The 21,865-nt window shown below is 34.9% G+C and overlaps 3 protein-coding genes and 2 pseudogenes across 3 annotated transcripts; all 5 read left to right on the plus strand.

Moving 5' to 3' along the window:
* Window positions 1–868: 868 nt before the first annotated feature.
* Window positions 869–4,065, plus strand: LOC143591259 (putative glycosyltransferase At5g03795). Its single transcript, XM_077071517.1, has 4 exons — window positions 869–1,681; window positions 2,157–2,287; window positions 2,354–2,708; window positions 3,340–4,065. Exons 1-4 carry the CDS (start codon window positions 917–919, stop codon window positions 4,009–4,011), a joined length of 1,923 nt encoding a protein of 640 aa, XP_076927632.1. The 5' UTR covers window positions 869–916; the 3' UTR covers window positions 4,012–4,065.
* A 2,404-nt stretch (window positions 4,066–6,469) lies between these two features.
* On the plus strand, window positions 6,470–9,170 carry LOC143591251 (putative glycosyltransferase At5g03795). The gene is made up of 4 exons (XM_077071513.1): window positions 6,470–6,934; window positions 7,029–7,159; window positions 7,296–7,647; window positions 8,508–9,170. Exons 1-4 carry the CDS (start codon window positions 6,491–6,493, stop codon window positions 9,168–9,170), a joined length of 1,590 nt encoding a protein of 529 aa, XP_076927628.1. The 5' UTR covers window positions 6,470–6,490.
* Window positions 9,171–9,565: 395 nt separating this feature from the next.
* LOC143591264 (flavonol sulfotransferase-like pseudogene) lies at window positions 9,566–10,755 on the plus strand (annotated as a pseudogene).
* A 1,997-nt stretch (window positions 10,756–12,752) lies between these two features.
* On the plus strand, window positions 12,753–13,850 carry LOC143591265 (flavonol sulfotransferase-like pseudogene; annotated as a pseudogene).
* Window positions 13,851–14,785: 935 nt separating this feature from the next.
* On the plus strand, window positions 14,786–17,991 carry LOC143591252 (putative glycosyltransferase At5g03795). Its single transcript, XM_077071514.1, has 3 exons — window positions 14,786–14,914; window positions 15,805–16,153; window positions 17,332–17,991. Exons 1-3 carry the CDS (start codon window positions 14,904–14,906, stop codon window positions 17,989–17,991), a joined length of 1,020 nt encoding a protein of 339 aa, XP_076927629.1. The 5' UTR covers window positions 14,786–14,903.
* The last annotated feature ends 3,874 nt before the right edge of the window (window positions 17,992–21,865 follow it).

Here is a 21,865-nt window from a genome sequence, read left to right on the forward strand (position 1 = left end):
GAGTAAGTTGTTCATGTTTGTTCGCTGTTTAGGCTGCTAATTTGATGATTTGATTGATTCACACTAACACAAGCTCAATTTCACTCTGTTTGGACCAAATTCAGACCTGGATTTGGTACTTTGATCAGGTGTAGCTTCTTAAGGCTCGAGCTCGGCTCGTTGTTAACTTAAGAGGGCTCGAGCTTGGCTCGTTAAGAGCTCTATTTTTCAAGTTTGGGCTCCAATGGTTTATTAATTATTCAGTTGTTTTATTTATATTTTTTTAATAATTAAACAAATATATATATATATATATATATTTATAATCATAATCATAATTTTTATATATGATATAATAATATAATATATATCACTTAATTATTTTATATCATAGTTTCATATATAATAATAGTTTTTATTATATATAAATAGATTAGATAAAATTATATAAATAAAAAACTCGTTTAGGCTAGCGAGCTGGCACGAGCTTGATATGTGAAGCTGAGGTTCGAGCTCGTTTATTCATTGACATTGATCCTCAATAAGAGGTCGGGCTCGGGCTTGTGCTCATTTGAGCTTGTCTCGGTTCAACTTAAGCTCGCCTCTGTTCTAGTTTTTAACGAGCTGATCTCGAGCAGGCTCGGCTTGTTTACACCCCTATACCTATTGCTTTTCAAATAGCAATTTGTGTTTTCTGAATCAATATGTGACTCACAACAATATTTCAGTTGTCATGTTGATAGGATGTGTTCATCTCTGTGAGAATGCTAGTTGCTTTATTGGATTTGATTTTCATATTTTCATGTAGTTTTGCTTAGATATTTTCACTGAGTAAGATAATCTGATTATATTCAATTGGCAATATTTCAGTGAGGTTGCTAGGATATGCCATATGTGATGCTCTGAACACAAGTTAGTTTAGTGGTTAATCATAACAATGGGTCATGAAGTTCAGTATATACTGGAATCCAAAAGATTAGTATGGCTAGTGGCAGTGGTATTTGCAGTGGTTATAATGTTCCAGTACTTTGAATTTCCATATGGTGATGTTGCGTCTTCCATTTTTACCATCGGTCGGGTACAACCATCAGTGAGTCAACCTCAAACTCGAACTCGAACCAACCAAACTGAAACCGAAACCTCATCAGAAATCCCCAAATCATCAGGCAACATTACCATTTTTGATGTCACCAATCACACAATGCCTGTTGAGGTGCTTGATAATGGTAACGATACAGTCATAGACAGCAATAATCCATCAAATGATTCAATTACTAGTCCACCTCCAAGTGAACCACCTGCTGCTTTAACACTCTCAACAACAGTTAATAAAACAGTAATATCTCCTTCTCCTTCGGTAGCTTTGGATAATAATACCTCTAAACCAGAAGTAAATGCACCGAATTTGGAACCTGGTTTAAAGAAGCCTGCAACATCAGAGAACAATCCTGCCATGTCAGCTGGTGAGTCACCGGTGAAGGAAGTTTCTCAATCAAAGAACACTCCTGCCAAGTCAGCTGGTGAGTCACCGGTGAAGGAAGCTTCTCCATCAGAGAACACTCCTGCCATGTCAGCTGGTGAGTCACCAGTGAAGAAACTTCCTCCAGTGAAAGCGGTTCCTCCGAAGCCAATTGGGGACGTGGTGACAATTTCTGATATGCATGACATTTTAATTTATAATCGCGCTACGGTTCGTTCAATGGTATGCATGTTCTTGTATTTTCTTTTTCTTTATGCTTATGTAGGGGCACTCAATGAATCGGGTTTCATGTTATTTGAATATGGGTTATTCAGGTTTTACATTTCTGAAACCGAACTCGAATAGTTCAAAACGGATTTGAATTCAATTGTTTGAATTAGGGGGAATATATGAAGTAAATAATATCCGTAAAAATATGTATTTTTTTATAAAAAAAATAAATTATATAATTCAATTCAAATAATTGGGTCGGGTCGGGTTGGTTCAAAATTCATAGGTTCGAATTTGATTATAAAACCGAATTCAAGATTCGGTTTTAAAAAGGACCCTATTCAAATATTCGAAACCCGAATTCAAATTTGTTATTCGAATTGAATTCGGGTTTTTCAAGTCCTGATGTAATAAGAACACCCCTATGGACATGTTTATTATAATTGATTAGTTTCTTAAACATTACATATGCAACTTGTACTTGCAGAAACCACAATGGCCTTCAACGGTTGACCAAGAACTACTTGACGCAAAACTGCAAATCGAGAATGCTCCAGTAAACCACAACGGCCGTGGACTATATCCTCCTTTATATCGTAACGTTTCACAATTCAAAAAGTACGAAAAACACAATCTAATTACCAAATTTCTTGTTTCTTGACTGAAAACTTTTACAAAATGCAGGAGCTATGAATTAATGGAAAAGATTCTAAAGGTTTACGTTTACAAAGAGGGTGAAAAACCAATATTCCATCAGCCACAATCAGAGCTTAGTGGAATTTATGCATCTGAAGGATGGTTCATGAAACACATGAAAGAAAACAAACAATTTGTTACTAATAATATAAAACAAGCCCATTTGTTTTATATTCCTTTTAGTTCAAGAATGTTGGAAGAAAAGTTATATGTGAAGGGGTCCGGAAGTCGGGACAACATGGTGCAGTACTTGAAGGATTATATTCAGTTGATTTCTGAGAGATATGATTTGTGGAACAGGACGGGTGGGTCCGATCATTTCCTTGTTGCTTGCCATGATTGGGTAAGTGCTTTGATCTATGTTGTTAATGTTAATGATAAGGAGGTTTCATTTAGGGGTGTGAAGTATTTGGTTTCAAACCAATTTAACCGAAAACCGTACAGAAATTGTTTAAAACCAAACCAAATCTTATTAGTGTTTCTGGTTTTTTTGTTTTGAATCCGAACCCCTTTAAAATCAAAATGCAGGTTTTAAAGTTTAAACTAACCGAATTAGGTAAATCGCTTTTAGATTTTCTAAGCACATAACAAAACCGAGGAAACAGAATTGAGGAACTCGAAATTGAACGGGCGAACACCCATTTTATTAAAGATCACATTTTTCGGCTTGAAAATGAAGCAAATTGGAATTTGGTTTTCGGGTCAGTTTTGCCAACTTTAAGTTCAGTTGGCTTGGCTTTTGGTTTTTGGTTTCCGGTTCAAATTATGCTCGGTTTTGATTTTCCTGGCTTGCCATTTGAGCCTAAAATTATTGGGCCTAAATAATTAATTTGTTATTATATACTTGAGCTAAATTTTTTGAAAATCTATAACTCTGTTCGTTTTTTCAGTTTCTATTACATGCAAAACCATAACCGAACCGAAAGTTCCTTTTTTACAAAAATAAAAACATAAAAAATCTTAAATATTTGCAGGCTACAGATGAAACAAGAAAATCAATGAACAGTTGCATACGCGCTCTATGCAATTCGGATGTCGGTAAGGAACATTTCGAACTAGGAAAAGACGTATCTCTCGCCGAAACATATGTCCGCTCACCTCAAAACCCTTTACGCGAAATCGGTGGGAAACCCCCTTCCCAACGTACGATTCTCGCTTTCTTTGCGGGCCAAATGCACGGTGAAACCCGCCCGATCCTTTTAAAACACTGGGAAAACAAAGATCCTGACATGAAAATCTTTAAAAAACTTCCAAACTCCAAAGGCAATAAAAACTATATCAATTACATAAAAAGTAGCAAGTATTGTATATGTGCAAAAGGTTATGAAGTCAACAGTCCGCGGGTCGTAGAGGCCCTATTTCACGAGTGCGTGCCCGTTATCATATCGGACAATTTCGTGCCTCCTTTTTTTGAGATTTTGAACTGGGAGTCATTTGCGGTTTTCGTTTTGGAAAAAGATATCCCGAATTTGAAGAATATTCTTTTGTCGATATCGGACCGGAGGTATTCAGTGATGCAACAAAGAGTTAAGAAGGTGCAACAACATTTTCTATGGCATGTTAAGCCTGTGAAGTATGATATATTTCATATGATATTGCATTCTATATGGTACAATAGAGTTTTTAGAGTAGATCCTCTTGGTTAAGAGTTTTTATGTTTGAGCATTGTTGTGAATAGATTTGTCATTTGTTGGATTCCAATAAGATATCATCTCATTTTATATGAAATAAATTATAAGTCGTTTAGATTTTTTTTTATTTTAATCTTGTTTTATTTTAATAATTGCTGTAGTTTTGAAATATTATAAGAAATATACAAATCTTTATCCAACCTCTTGATATCGGTATTGTGAGCTGTTTTGTAATTAAATAATTTACAGCACAATCTATTTTTAGAGGTTTAGTGCTATATGAACAACAAAGTATTCACACACTTGACACCTCAAATCGTATGTGAATACTTTGTTGACAGTGCTACATAAACACCACCAACAAAGTATTCACACATCATATGAGTTGTGTTTGCAAAATTATAATAGTCGTATGATGTGTTACATACTTACAGCGACACAAAAGTGATGGATGTGGCAACGTGCACCACTGACATAGCCACACTACCCACATCACGTTATCAGATAGTGTATCTATAAGCGATAAGAGCAACTCCAATAGAAGGTTTTTAGAAGATTATTGAAGCCAAGATGGAGATTCTTCACACCATCACCATTGAAAGGCCAAAATTTTTGAAGAAAAATTCTTATACAAGAATCTATTAAAAACATTTCTGTGCATTATTTGTAGGTCATAGGTTGTTTTTCATAAAAAAATAACATTATTTTTGTGTGATGTATATATACATATATTTATGTAATGTTGGATATCAAATATTTAATTTCTCTTGTACTGTTTAGGGTCACTATTATTTATATAAACATAATAATTTTTAAATAAGATTGTCAACAAATATTATACAATCGGTATGACTTTACACGTGTACTGGCTACTGACACAAAACTATTTATGTGGTAGGAGATGAAACTACCTTCTATTTTGTTTTTTACTTACTTATTTATTTATTATATTTTTCTTTTTGTTCCAAATAAGCATGGTAAGTTGTAGCATTCAAACTCCCTAACTTTCAACCATGGCTTCTCTGCATCAATATTATTTTTATATAATAATATCTTTCACTATCCCGATTACACCGACGGTTAACAAATCATTATAATAATAATAAATTCAGATACTTTCGTACAATTATTATTTAATTGTAGCTGCAGATTCAGGAAGCTTCGTGCTGCTAATACACCGATTATTAGGTAAATTAACTCTCGGATAGTATAATTTCAGTTTAATAGCACTAATTTTGATCATCAGATTAGCTAGGGTTTATGTTATATTAGTCTGTAACCGTTCTGCCGTTGCAATTGCCTTCAATAAGTGCAAAATTCATATATTGTGTTTATTACACAGGTTGAGATTGGAACTCAGAAGTAGTTTTTTTTTTTTTTTTTGGTATGATTGATTAAGCAAATTACTGTCATTAATAGTTAAGTTGAGTTATGATTATAGGTTAAGCTACCAATTATATTCTTCAGTATAGGATTAAATATTATTTGGATGATTGAATAAGCAGTTTATTGCCACTTTTGTTTGATTAATGGTGAATTTTGTGTTCTGATTCTAGATTAAGCAATCATTTATGATCTTTGGTTTATGGCTTTTGTTATTCGGATAGATTGAATTGCCATATTATTGTCACTTCTGCTTGATTAATGGTTAATTTTGAGTAGGGTGCAAACGAGCCGAGCTGCTCGCGAGCTACTCGAGATCAGCTCGTTAAAAAGCTTGATCGTGCCGAGCTTAATTGAGCCCAAGCCCGAGCTTCACTTATCGAGCTCGAGCCGGCTCACGAGCCTAAACGAGCCTGCCATTTATATAATTTTTTAAAATATATATTTAATATTAAGTAATTAATATATATAATGTTATGAAAAAATAAATAAAATAACTAAATAATATATATATATTTTATATACATAAATTTAGAATAGAAAAATATATATAAAAATAATTATAATTATATAAAAAATAATTGATAAATAGTAAACGAGCCGAGCCCGAGCCAAGCTTGAGCTTGAGAATCTACTCACGAGCCGAGCTGGAGCTTTGAAAATAGAGCTTGAAGCGAGCCGAGCTCGAGCTTGAGCTCTGTGTAAGTTAAAAGCGCCGAGCTCAAGCCTAGTCGAGCTCGGGCTCGGCTCAGCTTGTTTGCACCCCTAATTTTGAGGTATGATTAAGCTGTTAATATGCTCTTCAGCTTATCATTTTTTGCATAAGCAGATTACAGTCACTTCTGCTTGATTAATAGCTGGCAGTTACGTTTCAGTGTATGATTTTTGTTAGTTGGATTATTGAATAAGCAGATGACTGTCAGTCCAGCCTGATTATCAGTGAATTTCGAGTTATGATTCTAGATTAAGGTGTCAATTATGTTCTTCAATCTATGATTTTTGTTATATTTGAGCAAACATTTTGCAGCTTGATGACTAAACTTGATAATAATAGCTATATCTTAGGGAAATTCTTGAGGGTCAATTTGCTTGGAGAACAGGTTATATACAAATGGGCCATGGATTTCACCATATACTGGGAATTCATAGATTGGCATACTTTGGGGGAGTGGCGTTTTCTGTTATAATAATGTTGCAGTATTTTGAGTTTCCTTATGGTGATGTTATATCATCTTTATTTTCTGCTAGCAAGATTCATATAACCTATGGTACAAACAGTACTGATAGCATTAGCAATTGCTCTGCTGATAATGCTACTAGTGCTTTAACAGCCCCTCAAATTTTCTTAGATTCCAACATGTCTGAAACATACAAAGATGCATCCAATTTGGTTCATAATTTCACAAAAAATGAATCATCAACTAGAGATATGGTCGGATCAGCCAATTTATCCACTGCCACTGAAGTCCACCATAGAAAGCAACCGGTGAAAGTAGTGTCGGTTTCTGAGATGCAAGTTATTTTAGCCCGTAAGCGTGTTTCATCTCATTCAATGGTATAAAGTTTCTTGAACTCGTTATGCTGATTTTTGCTGTTTTACCTTTTTACACGATTCCATTTTTTACATGATTCCACTTATATTTATATAGAAACCACTTTGGACTTCAAGAGCTGATCAAGAATTAGTGAATGCAAAGATGCAAATTGAGAATGCTTCTTTTAATGAAGATGATCGTACCCTTTATCCGTCGGTGTTCCGTAATATATCATTATTCAGGAGGTAAACATACTATTTCATGTTTTTTTGTTGTGTTTGACCTTTACTTGTATCCTTTTTACACAAACTCATGCTAAAATTTACTTACTTGCGCATAAATGCATAATCAGAATATAACATATGGCTCATTTTAATACAGGAGTTACGAATTAATGGAAAAAACACTCAAAGTTTACATCTACAAAGAAGGTGAAAAGCCCATATTCCACCAGCCCGGAGCGGTTATGAAGGGAATATATGCATCTGAAGGATGGTTTATGATGCAAATGAAATCAAGCAAAAGATTCATTACAAGAAAACCAAAACAAGCCCATTTGTTTTACATTCCTTATAGCTCTAAATTATTAAAAGCAATTTTGTCACCCAACTCCTATAATCGGGAAAGCGTGGTACCATATCTGAAGAACTATATTGACATGATCTCGGGGAGATATAATTTCTGGAATAGAACCAGTGGGGCTGATCATTTTCTTGTTGCCTGTCATGATTGGGTAAGCCATGCTGTAGCGGGTCAAAAAGGTTAGCTTTAGAGTACGGGTCGGAACGCATTTGCCTGTTATCGGTAGGGGTGTGCATGAAACTGAAAAACCGATCCACAACCGAAAAGACTAAACACAAACAAAAACTGATGGCTTGATTTTGTGTTTCCATGAAAACTGAATTTTCGGTTCGGGTTTGTTTTGCATGTAATTAAAACCGAAAAAACCGAACCAAACCGAATTTATAGATTCTCAATTTTCATTTTAAATGTTACGTAATTAATAAGAATTTAATAAATAGTGTAACGCAAGTTTTTTTAGCACAAATGTATAATAACCAATTAATTGTTAAGTAACAAAAAGATTTTAAGCCCAAAGTGTTAGACCAAGTTCATTATTTTGGGCCAATTTTTTCGACCCAAAAACTTGAAGCCCAAATGGTAAAACCCAAAAAACAGAACAGAACGGTTTTCCAAAACTCATGGTTTGAATCCAACACCAACCCATGCACACCCTAGTTTATCAGTTTTTTTTAGTTTCTTTGATAAATAATGTGCTACATATTAAAACGGTGTAGGAAGTTTTTTATATATTACCCATGTGACTTAGTTTGTGCCGTTTGACTAGTTTGACCAATTTGGCCCCCATTTGACTAGTTTGACCAATTAGTCCTGTTTGACCCATTTGGCCCGTTTGATCCATTTGGCTCATTTGACTAGGTTGGCCAGTTTGACTAGCTTGATCCATTTGGCCCCTTTGACTTGTTTGGCCCATTTGACTTGCTTGACCAATTTGGCCCGTTTGAACTTTTTAGCTTATTCAGTTATTCACTTATTTGCATCTGACTTTCTGCGTTTATATTCAATTTCAAGGCACCAGATGAAACAAGCCGATTCATGGGTACCTGCATAAGAGCCATATGCAACACAGACATCCAAAAATCAGGTTTTGAGTTGGGAAAAGATGTTTCTCTCCCCGAAACAAACATTCGTTATCCTCAAAACCCATTACAAAATCTTGGAGGTAAACCGCCATCCAAACGCCCCATTTTTGCTTTCTTTGCTGGCAAAATGCACGGTTACTTTCGTCCAATCCTCTTACGCCACTGGGAAAACAAAGATCCTGACATGAAAATCTTTAAAAAACTTCCAAAAGTCAAAGACGACAAAAACTATGTTGACTTTATGAAAAACAGCAAGTTTTGTATTTGTGCTAAAGGTTCTGAAGTCAACAGTCCTAGAGTTGTGGAGGCTATTTTCTATGAATGTGTTCCCGTGATCATATCCGATAACTTTGTCCCGCCATTTTTTGAGGTTTTGGATTGGGAATCGTTTGCGGTTTTTGTAGCCGAGAAAGATATCCCGGATTTGAAAAATATTCTTCTTTCGATACCGAAAAAGAAGTATTTGCAAATGCAGAAAAGAGTTAAAGAGGTACAACAGCATTTTCTTTGGCATGTTAAGCCAGTTAAGTATGACATTTTTCATATGATACTACATTCAATATGGCATACTAGAGTTGCTAGAGTAAAGTAAACCGCTAGGTCGTTTATTTAAACATCTTGTAAATAGTAAATACATTTGTTTTATTATTGTAGATGTAAAATACTAAATTGCATACTTGGTAAGACCGGATCAATTATAATGCTTATAAATATCACTTCTATAACTTATGTGTTTTATTTTTGAAAACAAATTATTATAACTTTTTAATAACAGATTAGTTGTCACTTGCTTACTTTATATGCAAGCTGCTTACTTTATATGCAACTTGGTGATCTTTGTTAATTACGAAATTTGATAAATAATATGATCTATTCGATAATCGAAATTTTAATATGTAATTGTTGATGTTTGTTGATTATGAAATTTGATAAAACAATTAGTTTTATTGGATATTCAATTTTTTAATCTGCAGTTTTGATTATGAAATGCAATTAGTTTTATTCAATTTTAATCCGAGTGATCTGTATCTTAGATTATTTTTATCAGCAATTATTGTATGTACTGGTTATGGGAATCCTATTATATATTCATGCACAAATGAGCTTCAGGCTAATACAGACGTTTGAAGCCTGCATACATTATAATGTCCGGTCCTTTTCCCTTCTATTCACCTGTAGCAACCATCACAAAAGATGAAAACGCCCGAAAGGCGAAAATGGCAATCATCATGGACCGATATAAAGACAAAGTGGTAGCTCTTCCCAAAAATTCTTTAAATCTTGATCATAATCTTTGTAAGTATGATGGTTTTTGGTATTTCCAAGGTTTTTCTTATAACTCAAAAGCTGACTTCTCAGTCGAGGCGGTCATGGCCTTGCAAGACGATTTCCAATCACTGCCCACTGATACTATCTTGGCAAGCTATCCAAAATCAGGTGCAACATGGCTTAAGGCCCTTGCATTTGCCATTTTGAACCGAACCAAATTCAAAATAGGCACAACGCACCCACTGCTCACCATTAGCCCTCATGACTGGGTCCCCTTCTTAGAGAGCGAGTCTTTCTTGAACAACCCATCTTATGCAAATGGCCTCATGGCTACCCATATACCCTACACCTCCTTACCTAAATCCATCGTTAGTTTTGATTGTCGGATTGTTTATATATGTAGAGACCCTAAAGATATGCTCATTTCCGCTTGGTACTTCATGAATAAGGTCAATGGCGATGCTTCTATGCCACATAAACTGGATGATATGTTTGAGGGTTTCAGTGCGGGTGTCAGTCCATATGGTAGTTTCTGGGATCATGTGATAGGGTACTATAAGGCAAGTTTAGTACGACCAGATAAAGCATTGTTTGTAAAGTACGAGGATTTGAAGAAGGATCCGGAGACTGAGGTTAGGAAGTTAGCCGAGTTCATGGGCAACCCTTTTACAGAAGAGGAGGAATATAATGGATCATTGCAAAAGATAATCGAACTATGTGGTTTTGAAAACTTACGCGAGGGAAACAAGGATGGAAAGCAAACGTCTAAGGTTTTATCTGATGATATTTATTTTAGGAAAGGCGTTGTCAGTGATTCAGTTAATCATCTTACGACTGAAATGATCCATACTTTGGACAAGGTCACCAAAGAAAAGTGGGATGGTTTAAACATCTCATCTAAATCATGAATAACCATGTTGAAGAAGCTATTCGAATCACATGTTGCCATTAGGAATCACCTGAATAAGTTGTTTCAATGCTCTAGGAATTTATGAAGTTTACTACTTTTCTTTTTTCATTTACAGTTTGTAATAGCAGTTTTCGATAAAATCTGTCACACGAATTGGGTATCATCATCATCATCATCATCATCGTACTCAGTAAATCCCACCAATAGCAAAACTATGGTAGGGTCTGAGGAGGGTAAGATGTAGGCAGCCTTACCTCTACCCCATAGGAATAGAGAGGCTGCTTCCAGTGAGACTCTCGGCTCAATAGTGGTTTTGCATCAAGCCTTGGACATAAGGCACATAACACTCAACCATCGACACCCAAGCCGATTGGTGCATGTCCGGCTATCAACGCCACCACATGATGCCTGATTAACCTTCCGTCATTTTTAACGCTATTTTCACGAAATTAGTAAAATAACGTCAAAATTTACACTTGCAGTTATAGCATATATATGATTCTGGTTTTTCTCTGAAATGCATGGGTTTCACATAAATTTCCATGCTAAATTTACTTATTCGCGCGTAAATGCTTTACTACATCTGCAATGAAGGTGAAAAAAAGCCCATATTCCACCAGCTAGGGGCAGTTACGACTTACGAAGGGAAAATATGCATATGAGGGCCGGATGGTTTATGATGCAAATCAAGAAAACCAGAACAGGAACAGCCTATTTGGCCCGTTTGACTGGTTTGACCTGTTTGTCCCATTTGGCTCGATTGACCAATTTGGCCCTTTTGACTAGTTTGACCATTTGGCCCGTTTGAACTTTATATTCATATTTCAAGGCGCCGGATGAAACAAGGTAATTCATGGGTACGTGCATAAGAGCCATTTGCCATGCAGAAATCCAAAAATCCGGTTGCGAGTTGGGATAAACATGAAAAATGAAAAATGTTTTGTAAAGTCTCAAATATGAAAAATGCAATATTTCAAACAAGATATATTTATAGATAGGACCAAAATAATTTTTGTACCGCTAAACGATGCGTATGATGAAATTGCCACATTCATAGTGAATTTCCTTTGTAACATTTTATAAATAATGTTTTATAAATAATGTTGTACCACTGAACGATACGCATGCTCAATCTCTACCAAAGATGGGTTGGGTATAATTTAAGGGGATTTGATGTACAAAAAGTTTAGTCGGTGAAAAAAAAAAAGAAAAACAAGACGTGTGATTGTGCCTTTATTAACTAAAGTTTAATGTTTAGCAAAGTAAATTTCCTTTTTAAATTTTTTATAGGTAATGTATTATAAAGTTACAAATATTATTGTACGTGTTGGGTTTCAAATATGATGTTTTAAGGATCAAATTCAAGACAGACCGGTGTTTGACCCGGATGACATCATAAATAATTTATATATATAATTCATGTACATATAAAAATTATGGGTTTTAAATTTGTTACTGAAATTTTGTATTGTTTCACTTTCCAACTTTTCGAGTTTTTATCTGATATACACTTATATATCTTACTTTAACGTTAAATTCGTTTTTAATAAGGCGTGTTATAAAAGTCAATCGTTACCACTTGTAATGGTATATCTTAGTCTTTTCTATGAACATCAAACTCGTTTTTAATTAGGCGTGCTATAAAACTTAATCGGTACCACTTGTAATTAATAATAAATAGTATATCTTAGTTTTTACTTATGAACGTCACACTCTTTAGTTTATATCAAATTTTAAAATACAATTTGAAGTTTTTCTTGCTCAAAATACAGATAGATCATTGCTAGTTGGCTTTACTGTGGACGGTTTCAAACGATAAAAAAAATACGACTTGAATTTTATTTATTTGTCTTCTTTTTTTAATCAGCAATTATTGCATGTCTTTGGTTATGGCTATGTGAATCCTATCATATATATACGTATATATACGTAGTCGATCATGCACAACTGAGCTAATATAAACATATATTTGAGCCTACTTACAATATATTGTCCATGTCCGGTCCATTTGCCTACTATTCACCTGTAGCAACCATTACAAAAGATGAAGAAGAGACCCGAAAGGCGAAAATGGCAATCATCATGGACCGATATAAAGCCAAAGTCACAGCTCTTCCAAAAAATATTGATCTTCATTTATGCAAGTATGAGGGATTCTGGTATTTCCAAGGTTTGGGGTATAACTCAAAAGCCGACTTCTCAGTTGAAGCAGTCATGGCCTCGCAAGACAATTTCCATGCACTACCCACGGATATTGTGTTGGCAAGTTATCCAAAATCAGGCGCAACATGGCTTAAGGCCCTTGCATTTGCCATTTTGAACCGAACCAAATTCGAAATAGGCACAACCCACCCGTTGCTCACCATTAGCCCCCATGATTGTGTCCACTTCATAGAGTCCGAGTCTTTCTTATACAACCCATCTTTTGCCAATGGCCTCGTGGCTACCCATATACCCTCTACTTCCTTACCTAAACCGATCATTAGTTCTGACTGTCGGATTGTTTATGTATTTAGAAACCCTAAAGATGTGGCCATTTCCGGTTGGCACTTCTTGAACAAGGTGAGAGAAGATGTTTCTACACCACTGACACTGGATGGTGGATTTGAGCTTCTCAGAACGGGTATGAGTCCATACGGATGTTTTTGGGATCATGTGATTGGGTACTATAAGGCAAGTTTACTACGACCTGATAACGTATTGTTCGTAAAGTATAAAGATTTGAAGAAGGATCCAGAGAACGAGGTTAAAAAGTTAGCCAAGTTCTTAGGCAACCCTTTTACAGAAGAGGAGGCATCTAATGGATTAGCGCATAAGATAATTGAACTATGTAGTTTTGAGAACTTAAGTAAGGTAAATAAGAATGGAAAGCAACGGTCTAAAGTTTTATCCAATGATATTTATTTTAGGAAAGGCATTGTCGGTGATTATGTTAATTATCTTACAACTGAAATGATCCGTACTTTGGACGAGATCACCAAAGAAAAGTTGGATGGTTTAAATATCTCATTTGAAGCATGAATAACCATGTTGAAGAAGCTATTCAAATCACATGTTGCCACTAGGAATCACCTGAATAAGTTGTGTCATGGTTCTAGGAGTTTATAAAGCTTATTACTTTCCTGTTTTCGCTTACGTTTCCTTTTATGTAATGAATAATACCACATTTTCATTTGTTGGTATAATCTGATCCAACATTGTTAACAGTACTATAAAGTAAAAACCATGGGTCTATTGCGGTTTCTAATAGCAATCTTCAATAAAATAAGTCACTAACTTTGGGCATGAGTTCTGCTATATGCATATTGTATTGATAGCAATTTTCCTATCATACGACAGATTTTCAAGCTAAAGTTACCGATACAATTGACTTTAGAGGGTACTCTGTCTAAATTAATCTGTATTTTAGCATTTAGCTAATATAGCCAAAATAAAAATATATGACTATGGTTTTTGCTGTATGTAATGTATCCATGTTACACAAATTTCCATGATAAATTTACTTATGTGCACGTAAATGTGTAATCAGAATATAACATATTGTTTTTAGTGGTAATTTCATCAAACAGCACATTTTTTACCCATGACTATGGTTTTTGCTGTAATGTATCCGCCTTTTAACTCAATAACCCACTTTATTAAATGGATATGTTTATTTGGACTTGCATCTGCAGTTTTATTAGCTGTTCAGTATCAGTACTCTCAGCATCCAGTTTTTACTAGCTTTTCATATTTAATATCCGGTGCCACGTCACACGGGTTAAAAGATTCGTATTCGGGCTTTAACGGTTCAGAAAAAAGTACACAAAATGCATCATCTGTTGATGATAAAAATCCCAAAATGGAGACTTTGCCAGTAATGTCGGTTTCTGAGATGAATGAACTGCTTCACAAGAGTCGGTCTTCGCGTCATTCTTTCGTATGTATGCTGATTTGGTTAGTGTAATTGAATGTATGTGGAAGCATTGTTAATGTTATGTTCATATGTTTTTTTTTATTGTGTTTTGTGTTGTTTATTTACAGACGACGTCTCGGTTGTTGTCACGAGTTGATCAACAACTACTTGAAGCAAAATCACAAATCGAGAATGCGATAATTGTGAACAATGATGCAGATCTTTACGCCCCGATTTATCGGAATATTTCCATGTTTCAAAGGTACCTTAATAACATATATTCATGTAAACAAGACAAGCTCGCCTAGACTTGAGCTCAGTTCGTGGCTCGAGGTAGTTTTTCAAGCTCGAGCTCATGCTCGGCTCCTTTATTACTCTCTATATATTATAATTAATTTCTATATATATTTTAATTATCATTTTTATGCATAACATAATACATATTATTTAGCTGTGGTTATCATAATTTTATATATAATATAGTAATTACAATATAGACATGTACTTAGAGCCGAGGGTCTCTCTGGAAGCCACCTCTTTATTCCTTTGGATAGAGGTACGGTGTGCCTACATCCCACCCTCCCCAGACCCTACTTATAGCTTTGCTGTCGGTGGGATTTTACTGGGTATGATTGATTGATTGATTGATTGATAGTAATTACAATATAGATTTATATTAAATAAAAATTATATGAATGATAGGTTCATTTAGGGTCACTGGCTTGAGCTCGATAAGTGAAGTTTGGGCTTGGGCTCTATAGGCTCGAGCTCGTTTAACTAAGCTCAGCTCGATTCGAGCTTTTAGCAAGCCGATTCTCAGTAATCTCATGAGGCTAGGCCCATTTACACCCTTAACAGTTAGTTACATGAAAATATAAACATATTTTTCGGTTTTCATCATGGCAATGAAACTAACCTTGTTTCACGGTTTTCAGAAGATTTGACGGCCTGCCACGTCACCATTTAATCGTTACAGAATGTGTAACTTGCATAGTTGCATTACTGCATACAATGGTAAAAAAGTTAAAAGGGTGTATAAGTGTATAACTGGAAAAAAAGAAGACAGTCTTTTTTCATACTTAAAATGACAAAAAAGTGAGAGTTGGTTACATTTTGTGGTAATTTGACAACATTTTATCATCAAATATGCAGGAGTTATGAGATAATGGAACAAACACTCAAAGTGTACATCTACAAAGACGGCGAAAAACCAATATTTCATGATTATATTCTAGAGGGAATATATGCATGTGAGGGTTGGTTTTTGAAGCTAATGGAAGAAAATAAACAGTTTGTTACACAAGATTCGAATGAAGCACATTTATTTTACATACCGTTTAGTTCACGGCTGCTTGAATTAACATTATACGTCCCGCATTCACATAGTCGTGATAATTTGATTCAGTTCATGAAGAATCATACAGAAATGATTATTACAAAATATCCATTCTGGAACAGAACCAATGGTTCAGATCATTTTCTAGCTGCCTGCCATGATTGGGTATGGGTTTCCTTTCTTTAGTTTTACATTTGGGCTTGAACCTTCTGGTCTAAAGTATGTTAACTTGTTACTAATAAATTTAGGCTATAAAACTAATAACAAACTTAAGTACATAACAAACATGTTTGGTTCGGTTTTGGTATGACGCATAAGTGCATAACCAAAACCAAACTGTAACTTTCGGCTAAAAAGAAAAGACAAAACCGAACCGTTGGTTATTAGAATGGATTGGTTATTTGGGTCAGTTTGTCGGTTATTTCAGTTTTACTTATAGGTTCAGTTCGGTTATGGGTTGGTTTTTGGTTTACGTTTGGACTTGAATGTTTTGGCCTGAATAAATTGGCCCAAAATAATGAATTTGGGCCTGAAACTTTTGGCTCAAATAATGACTTTGGGCCATATATTCAATAACAAACATAATAAACGTGTTTGGTTCGGTTTTGGAACGAGGCATGACCGAAACCAAACCAAACTGAACCGTAACTTTCGGTTTGAAAAACATAAAACTGAACTGTTTGTAATTAGTTTGGGTTGGTTATCTGTGCTTAGTTTGCAGGTTATTTTCGTTTTACGTATAGGTTCGGTTCAGTTATGGGTCAGATTTTGGTCTTACATTTGGCCTTGAATGTTTTGGCCCGAATTAATTGGCCAAAAATCATGAATCTGAGTCTAAAATTTTGGCCAAAAGCATGATAACAACTTGTTAATACATTTGGATGTAAAAAATTTGGCTTAGATAATGATTTTGGGCCATAAATCCAATAAAAATCATACCAAAAAGGTTCGGTTAGGCTCGGTTTTTGACCAAGGCATAACCGAACCCGAACCGTAACTTAAAGTGGACAAAACCCAACTGTCAGTTTTTAGTTTGAGTCGATCATTTGGGTTCAGTTTTGGTGCGGTCTGGTTCGGTTATAGAACGAGGCATACCCGAAACTAAATCTTAACTTTTGATTTAAACAAAAAAACGAACTGTTGGTTATTAGTTTGTATCGGTTATTTGGGTTCTGTTTTGGAACGAGGTACAACTGAAACCTGATCGATTAAAAAAAATCAAAAGTGAATCAAACCTGTGTTGGTTATTTGGTTTTTTTGCTCATACTTGCTTGCATTTTAGCCAATAACCGACAAAGGGTATTTTAGTCATTTCACATACGATGAATTCTACACTTCCACAGGCCCCAGCTGAAACAAGGGGGCTTTTACTAAACACCATAAGAGCCCTTTGCAATGCTGACATCCAAACAGGATTCCACATAGGCAAAGATGTTTCACTTCCAACAACATATGTCCAGTCAGCAACAAGCCCTCTTAAAAACGTCGGTGGCGAGCCCCCTTCTAACCGCACAACCTTAGCCTTTTTCGCGGGCTTCATGCACGGTCGGGTCCGGCCCATTCTACTAGCCCATTGGGCCAACGACACCGACATGAAAATACTAACCCGAATGCAACACGTGAAAGGCAACCAAAACTACATTAACAAAATGAAAACAAGCAAGTTTTGTATATGTGCTCGTGGGTTTGCGGTCCACAGCCCGCGAGTGGTCGAGTCGTTGTTTTACAATTGCATCCCTGTGATCATATCGGATAACTACGTGCCCCCGTTTTTTGATGTTTTGAATTGGGAATCGTTTGCGGTTTTTATACCCGAGAAGGATATTCGTAAGTTGAAATCGATTTTGCTTTCGATATCGAACGACAAGTATGTTGAGATGTATGAGAGAGTGAAGAAGGTAAGAGAGCATTTCTTTTGGCATTTGCAGCCTGTTAAGTATGATTTGTTTCGTATGATTCTTCATTCTATATGGTACACTAGAGTTTTCACAAGTGGCTTTTAGAACTTAGAAGTAATATATATACACTCAGATTAATATAGGTATCAAGTTATTGTGATGATGCTAGTATGTAATATTATAACCATATTTAGTTAGTAATAGAAGTTATTTTATTTTATTTTTTTACTTTTTATAAATTATGGTTTAGAGATTTTGGTAATTTTGAAAATTTATTTGTTTATATCTTTTAGAGGATTTATTGGTACCAAAATAGCTTGTTTAATAACTTGATTGAGCCCTGTGCCCATGTATGACATGCTCAGATAAATAAACGTGTGGTTGTAACTTGTAAGTGTGTATTATCTTAAATATATATAAACGAAACCTTTTAAAGCTCTCTGATTGTTTTCTATATATTCTCAAGCTACCAGATTGTTTTATTTGCAAACATCCAGTGACGGATTCAGAAATTTCTCCTACCGGGGGGGGGGGCACAAAATGTGTCGGGTCAAAGAGAACTGGGTCGACCAACTATTCTGGAGGCCTAAAACGATTGATTTTGGGGCACACCAGAAGATCCGAGTTAAATTTTGTTTTATGTTTCTAATCATAGGTTGACTGTTTTTTCCTTTCTTTTCTTTCCTTTTTTTTTCCAGTCAATCTATTACATACACAAAATCTATTAACATTTTATCTAATATACTTTGATTGCTATTTAAAAGATTTAATAAATAGCATTGTAACAAACAAACAAAACATAAAATAAAACAAAAATAAAAGGCTAAATTTATTGAAAAGTTTGATCAATAAATGTTATTAAATCTTGTTTGTGACTTGTGAGTAGGGCTGGTAATTGGGTATCTGTTTAAAAAAGTGCGTTATGTAATTTTTTTTATTTTTTTAAATAATTGAAATTAGTAGGTTAGACTCCATCATATTTATGTTTGATACTTATGTTACGCGCGCCGTTTCTGACCTATTATACCTGCTAAAACACAAATTACCAGCTCTACTTGTGAGTTTGCCGTTGTGGTTTTGCAGGCAACCCCTTTTATTACTTTAACCTAGTTAAACCATTGTTACAATATAATGGGCCGTGGCTTACAATTTAAAAGGCCCAACACCTCATAGATTATTATTAGGTATCTGCTTTACTGCTTATCTTCTTCCTTTGTGATACTATTGCACCACGATCGGAATCTTGAACAGGCTTTCACTTGCTTTTTCATCTCAAACATGCTCTCCGGCGATCTACTAATAATACCTGGACGGTGGGCACTGACTAATTATTGACTCAAAATATACATGTAAACACGGCATTCCGGCCGACGGACGGTGGGCATCGGCCCACCGTATTCAAGCCTTAGATCCGCCTCTGTTTGTAAACTAAGGCTTCTCATGCATTTGACCCAAATCACGGTATAAGTCTCACCAAACACAGATAACCCTTAAACTGATTATAACATCTCATTATATTAAACATTAATCTCACCATATATTTGAGCTGGCCTATAAATAGAAACCCTTAACGTTCATTTCATGCGCAACACATTCCTGAATCATTCTCATACTTAGTAAAACTAGTGTTTTAAGTGTTTAAAGAGTGTTTAAACAAGAACAAGCTTAGGGCATAGGTTCTGGTCAAAGTTCAAGTTCTGAACCTTCCCGACCAACCTTAGAATCTATTGTAGCTCGGAAGGAAGGTAGATTGTTATAAGGGAAAATCTCTGAAATAGCCCATCTACAAAATGAGATTCCAACTTTGTCCCTTAAACTTAATATTTCCAAAAATGGCCCTCTCTAACTCATCTTTGACCATGTATTAGGAAATCCAACACGTCTTTGACGACATGTTAGCATAACACGTCGTCAAAGACGCGTTAGATTTCCTAATACATGGTTAAAGACGGCAACACGTTGTCGTTAAAGATGAGTTAGGCCTCCAAACACGTAGTCAAAGATATATTAGTATCAAACGCGTAGTCGAAGATATGTTAGCTTTTTTGTTTGTTTTTTTAATATTATATTTTTATAATTTGTTTTACTTTATATTTGTTTTTCTTTTATAACTTTTAATATATAAAATTTTATATTATTTCGAATATACCAACGAGAAATGTTTACTTTTATCTACGGACCGACATAAATTTTATTTAAAACCGAGCGAGGTCAAATTTTATTGAATATTTCGATATTGATTTGGCACGGCTCGAGTTTGAGTTAGTTTATGTCAGTCAGTAGTAAAAGAAAGCATGTCATGTCGGTATATTCGAAATAATATAAAACTTTTATATATTAAAAGTTATAAAAGAAAAACAAATATAAGTTAAACTAGTATAAAAATATAATATTCAAAAAACAAACAAAAAAGCTAACACATCTTCGACTACACGTTTGATGCTAACATATCTTTGACTACGTGTTTGGAGGCCTAACTCATCTTTAACCATGTGTTAGGAAATCAAACGCGTCTTTGACGACGTGGTTAGCGTCTTTGACCATGTGTTAGAAGATCCAACGCGTCTTTGACGACGTGCTATGCTAACATGTCGTCAAAGACGCATTAGATTTCCTAATACATGGTCAAAGATGAGTTAGAGATGGCTATTTTTGGAAATATTAAGTTTAGGGGACAAAGTTGGAATCTCACTTTGTAGATGGGCTATTTTGAGGATTTTCCCTTCCTTAGTTTAATCTTGAATCCTAGCTATAACAAGATTAAACTAAGGTAGCTCGGAACGAGGTTTGAAACGATAAAATCAGGCCAGTGTGGTTTGTAGCTGGATCAAGAAACACCATCCAAGTATTTATACAAACTTATTTATCTATAGGTTAACAGCATTCATACAAGAAGGTTTTCAAACAAAATCACCTACAAATAAGATAATCACAGGTGAATACGTTAAACCTTTACAGTCAAAACAGATTTATACTCTATAAGATGAACGAGATGTTTGTCTTAAAGAGTCTGTCAAACGTTACATGAGATTACGTGATCTCTAAAAACGTTATAATGCAAAATATAAAACAAAAGCAACTCAGACCGATTAAACATGTGTTTGAATCCAAACATAACAGAACAAGCAGTCATAACTAGTTCTCCATAGGGGCCACATGGCTCAGAGAACTCTTTAATTGTGTGTATGGTAATGGTCCAAATCCCGGAAATAAAAGACGTTTCCGCTGAGCTTGTACAGAAAACTATATTTGTATTATAACAGTAGTTTAAATGCTTGTAGAGTCAAACATTTCACCGGCATATAGGTAACTTATTTTTCCCTCACATTGCAGTAATTATGTTCAGTAAGAAATAGCAAGGATTAGAGTCATTATGAAGATAGAAGCACACGTTACAAGATGGCTCAGTTTTTTATAATGAAATCCTTGTAACATGATAAAACAATGTTTGTAAACCTATACTCGGGTGCTTAATTCCTGAGTAACTTTTCAATGTAAATTAATGTTTTATAACTTAAAGTCTTCTGTTAAAATCAATCCATAACTTTGATATATTTACAAAACAGAATACCAACCGATGGTCACACTTTTAGGCCCAAAGTCGGGATATGACACTTTTATAGTCAATCCACATAATGTAGGGAATACTTTTCGGACTTTTAGAAGTTTATAATGCAATATCTTAACATTTAAAGATAATCAAAAGTAGTATTAATTATATAATTTCTTCTTCATGATATGACAATCGTTTACTTTGAGTCAACTTAGCACAATAATGCTTTTTTGAACTTCCAACCACATGTTAGGTGGCCCTTTGGAAGGTATAAGGGGAGAGAAACATTGTTTTCAAATAGACTATTTTGCGGATTAATAGTATGACAATCGTTTACTTTGAGTCAACTTAGCACAATAATGCTTTTTTGAACTTCCAACCACATGTTAGGTGGCCCTTTGGAAGGTATAAGGGGAGAGAAACATT

The sequence above is a fragment of the Bidens hawaiensis genome, unplaced genomic scaffold, assembly GCF_021521415.1.
Source record: "Bidens hawaiensis isolate Kalapana, Puna unplaced genomic scaffold, B.hawaiensis_p1.1 tig00039497_1, whole genome shotgun sequence".
In the NCBI taxonomy this organism is placed as follows: Eukaryota; Viridiplantae; Streptophyta; class Magnoliopsida; order Asterales; family Asteraceae; genus Bidens; species Bidens hawaiensis.

Coding starts and splice junctions, on each gene's coding strand:
- LOC143591251 (XM_077071513.1), top strand. CDS start 6,491: ATGGGCCATGGATTTCACCATATACTGGGAATTCATAGATTGGCATAC. Junction 6,935..7,028: donor GTGTTTCATCTCATTCAATG/GTATAAAGTTTC, acceptor ATATTTATATAG/AAACCACTTTGGACTTCAAG. Junction 7,648..8,507: donor TTGTTGCCTGTCATGATTGG/GTAAGCCATGCT, acceptor TTCAATTTCAAG/GCACCAGATGAAACAAGCCG.
- LOC143591252 (XM_077071514.1), top strand. Junction 16,154..17,331: donor TAGCTGCCTGCCATGATTGG/GTATGGGTTTCC, acceptor ACACTTCCACAG/GCCCCAGCTGAAACAAGGGG.
- LOC143591259 (XM_077071517.1), top strand. CDS start 917: ATGGGTCATGAAGTTCAGTATATACTGGAATCCAAAAGATTAGTATGG. Junction 2,288..2,353: donor AACGTTTCACAATTCAAAAA/GTACGAAAAACA, acceptor TACAAAATGCAG/GAGCTATGAATTAATGGAAA. Junction 2,709..3,339: donor TTGTTGCTTGCCATGATTGG/GTAAGTGCTTTG, acceptor AAATATTTGCAG/GCTACAGATGAAACAAGAAA.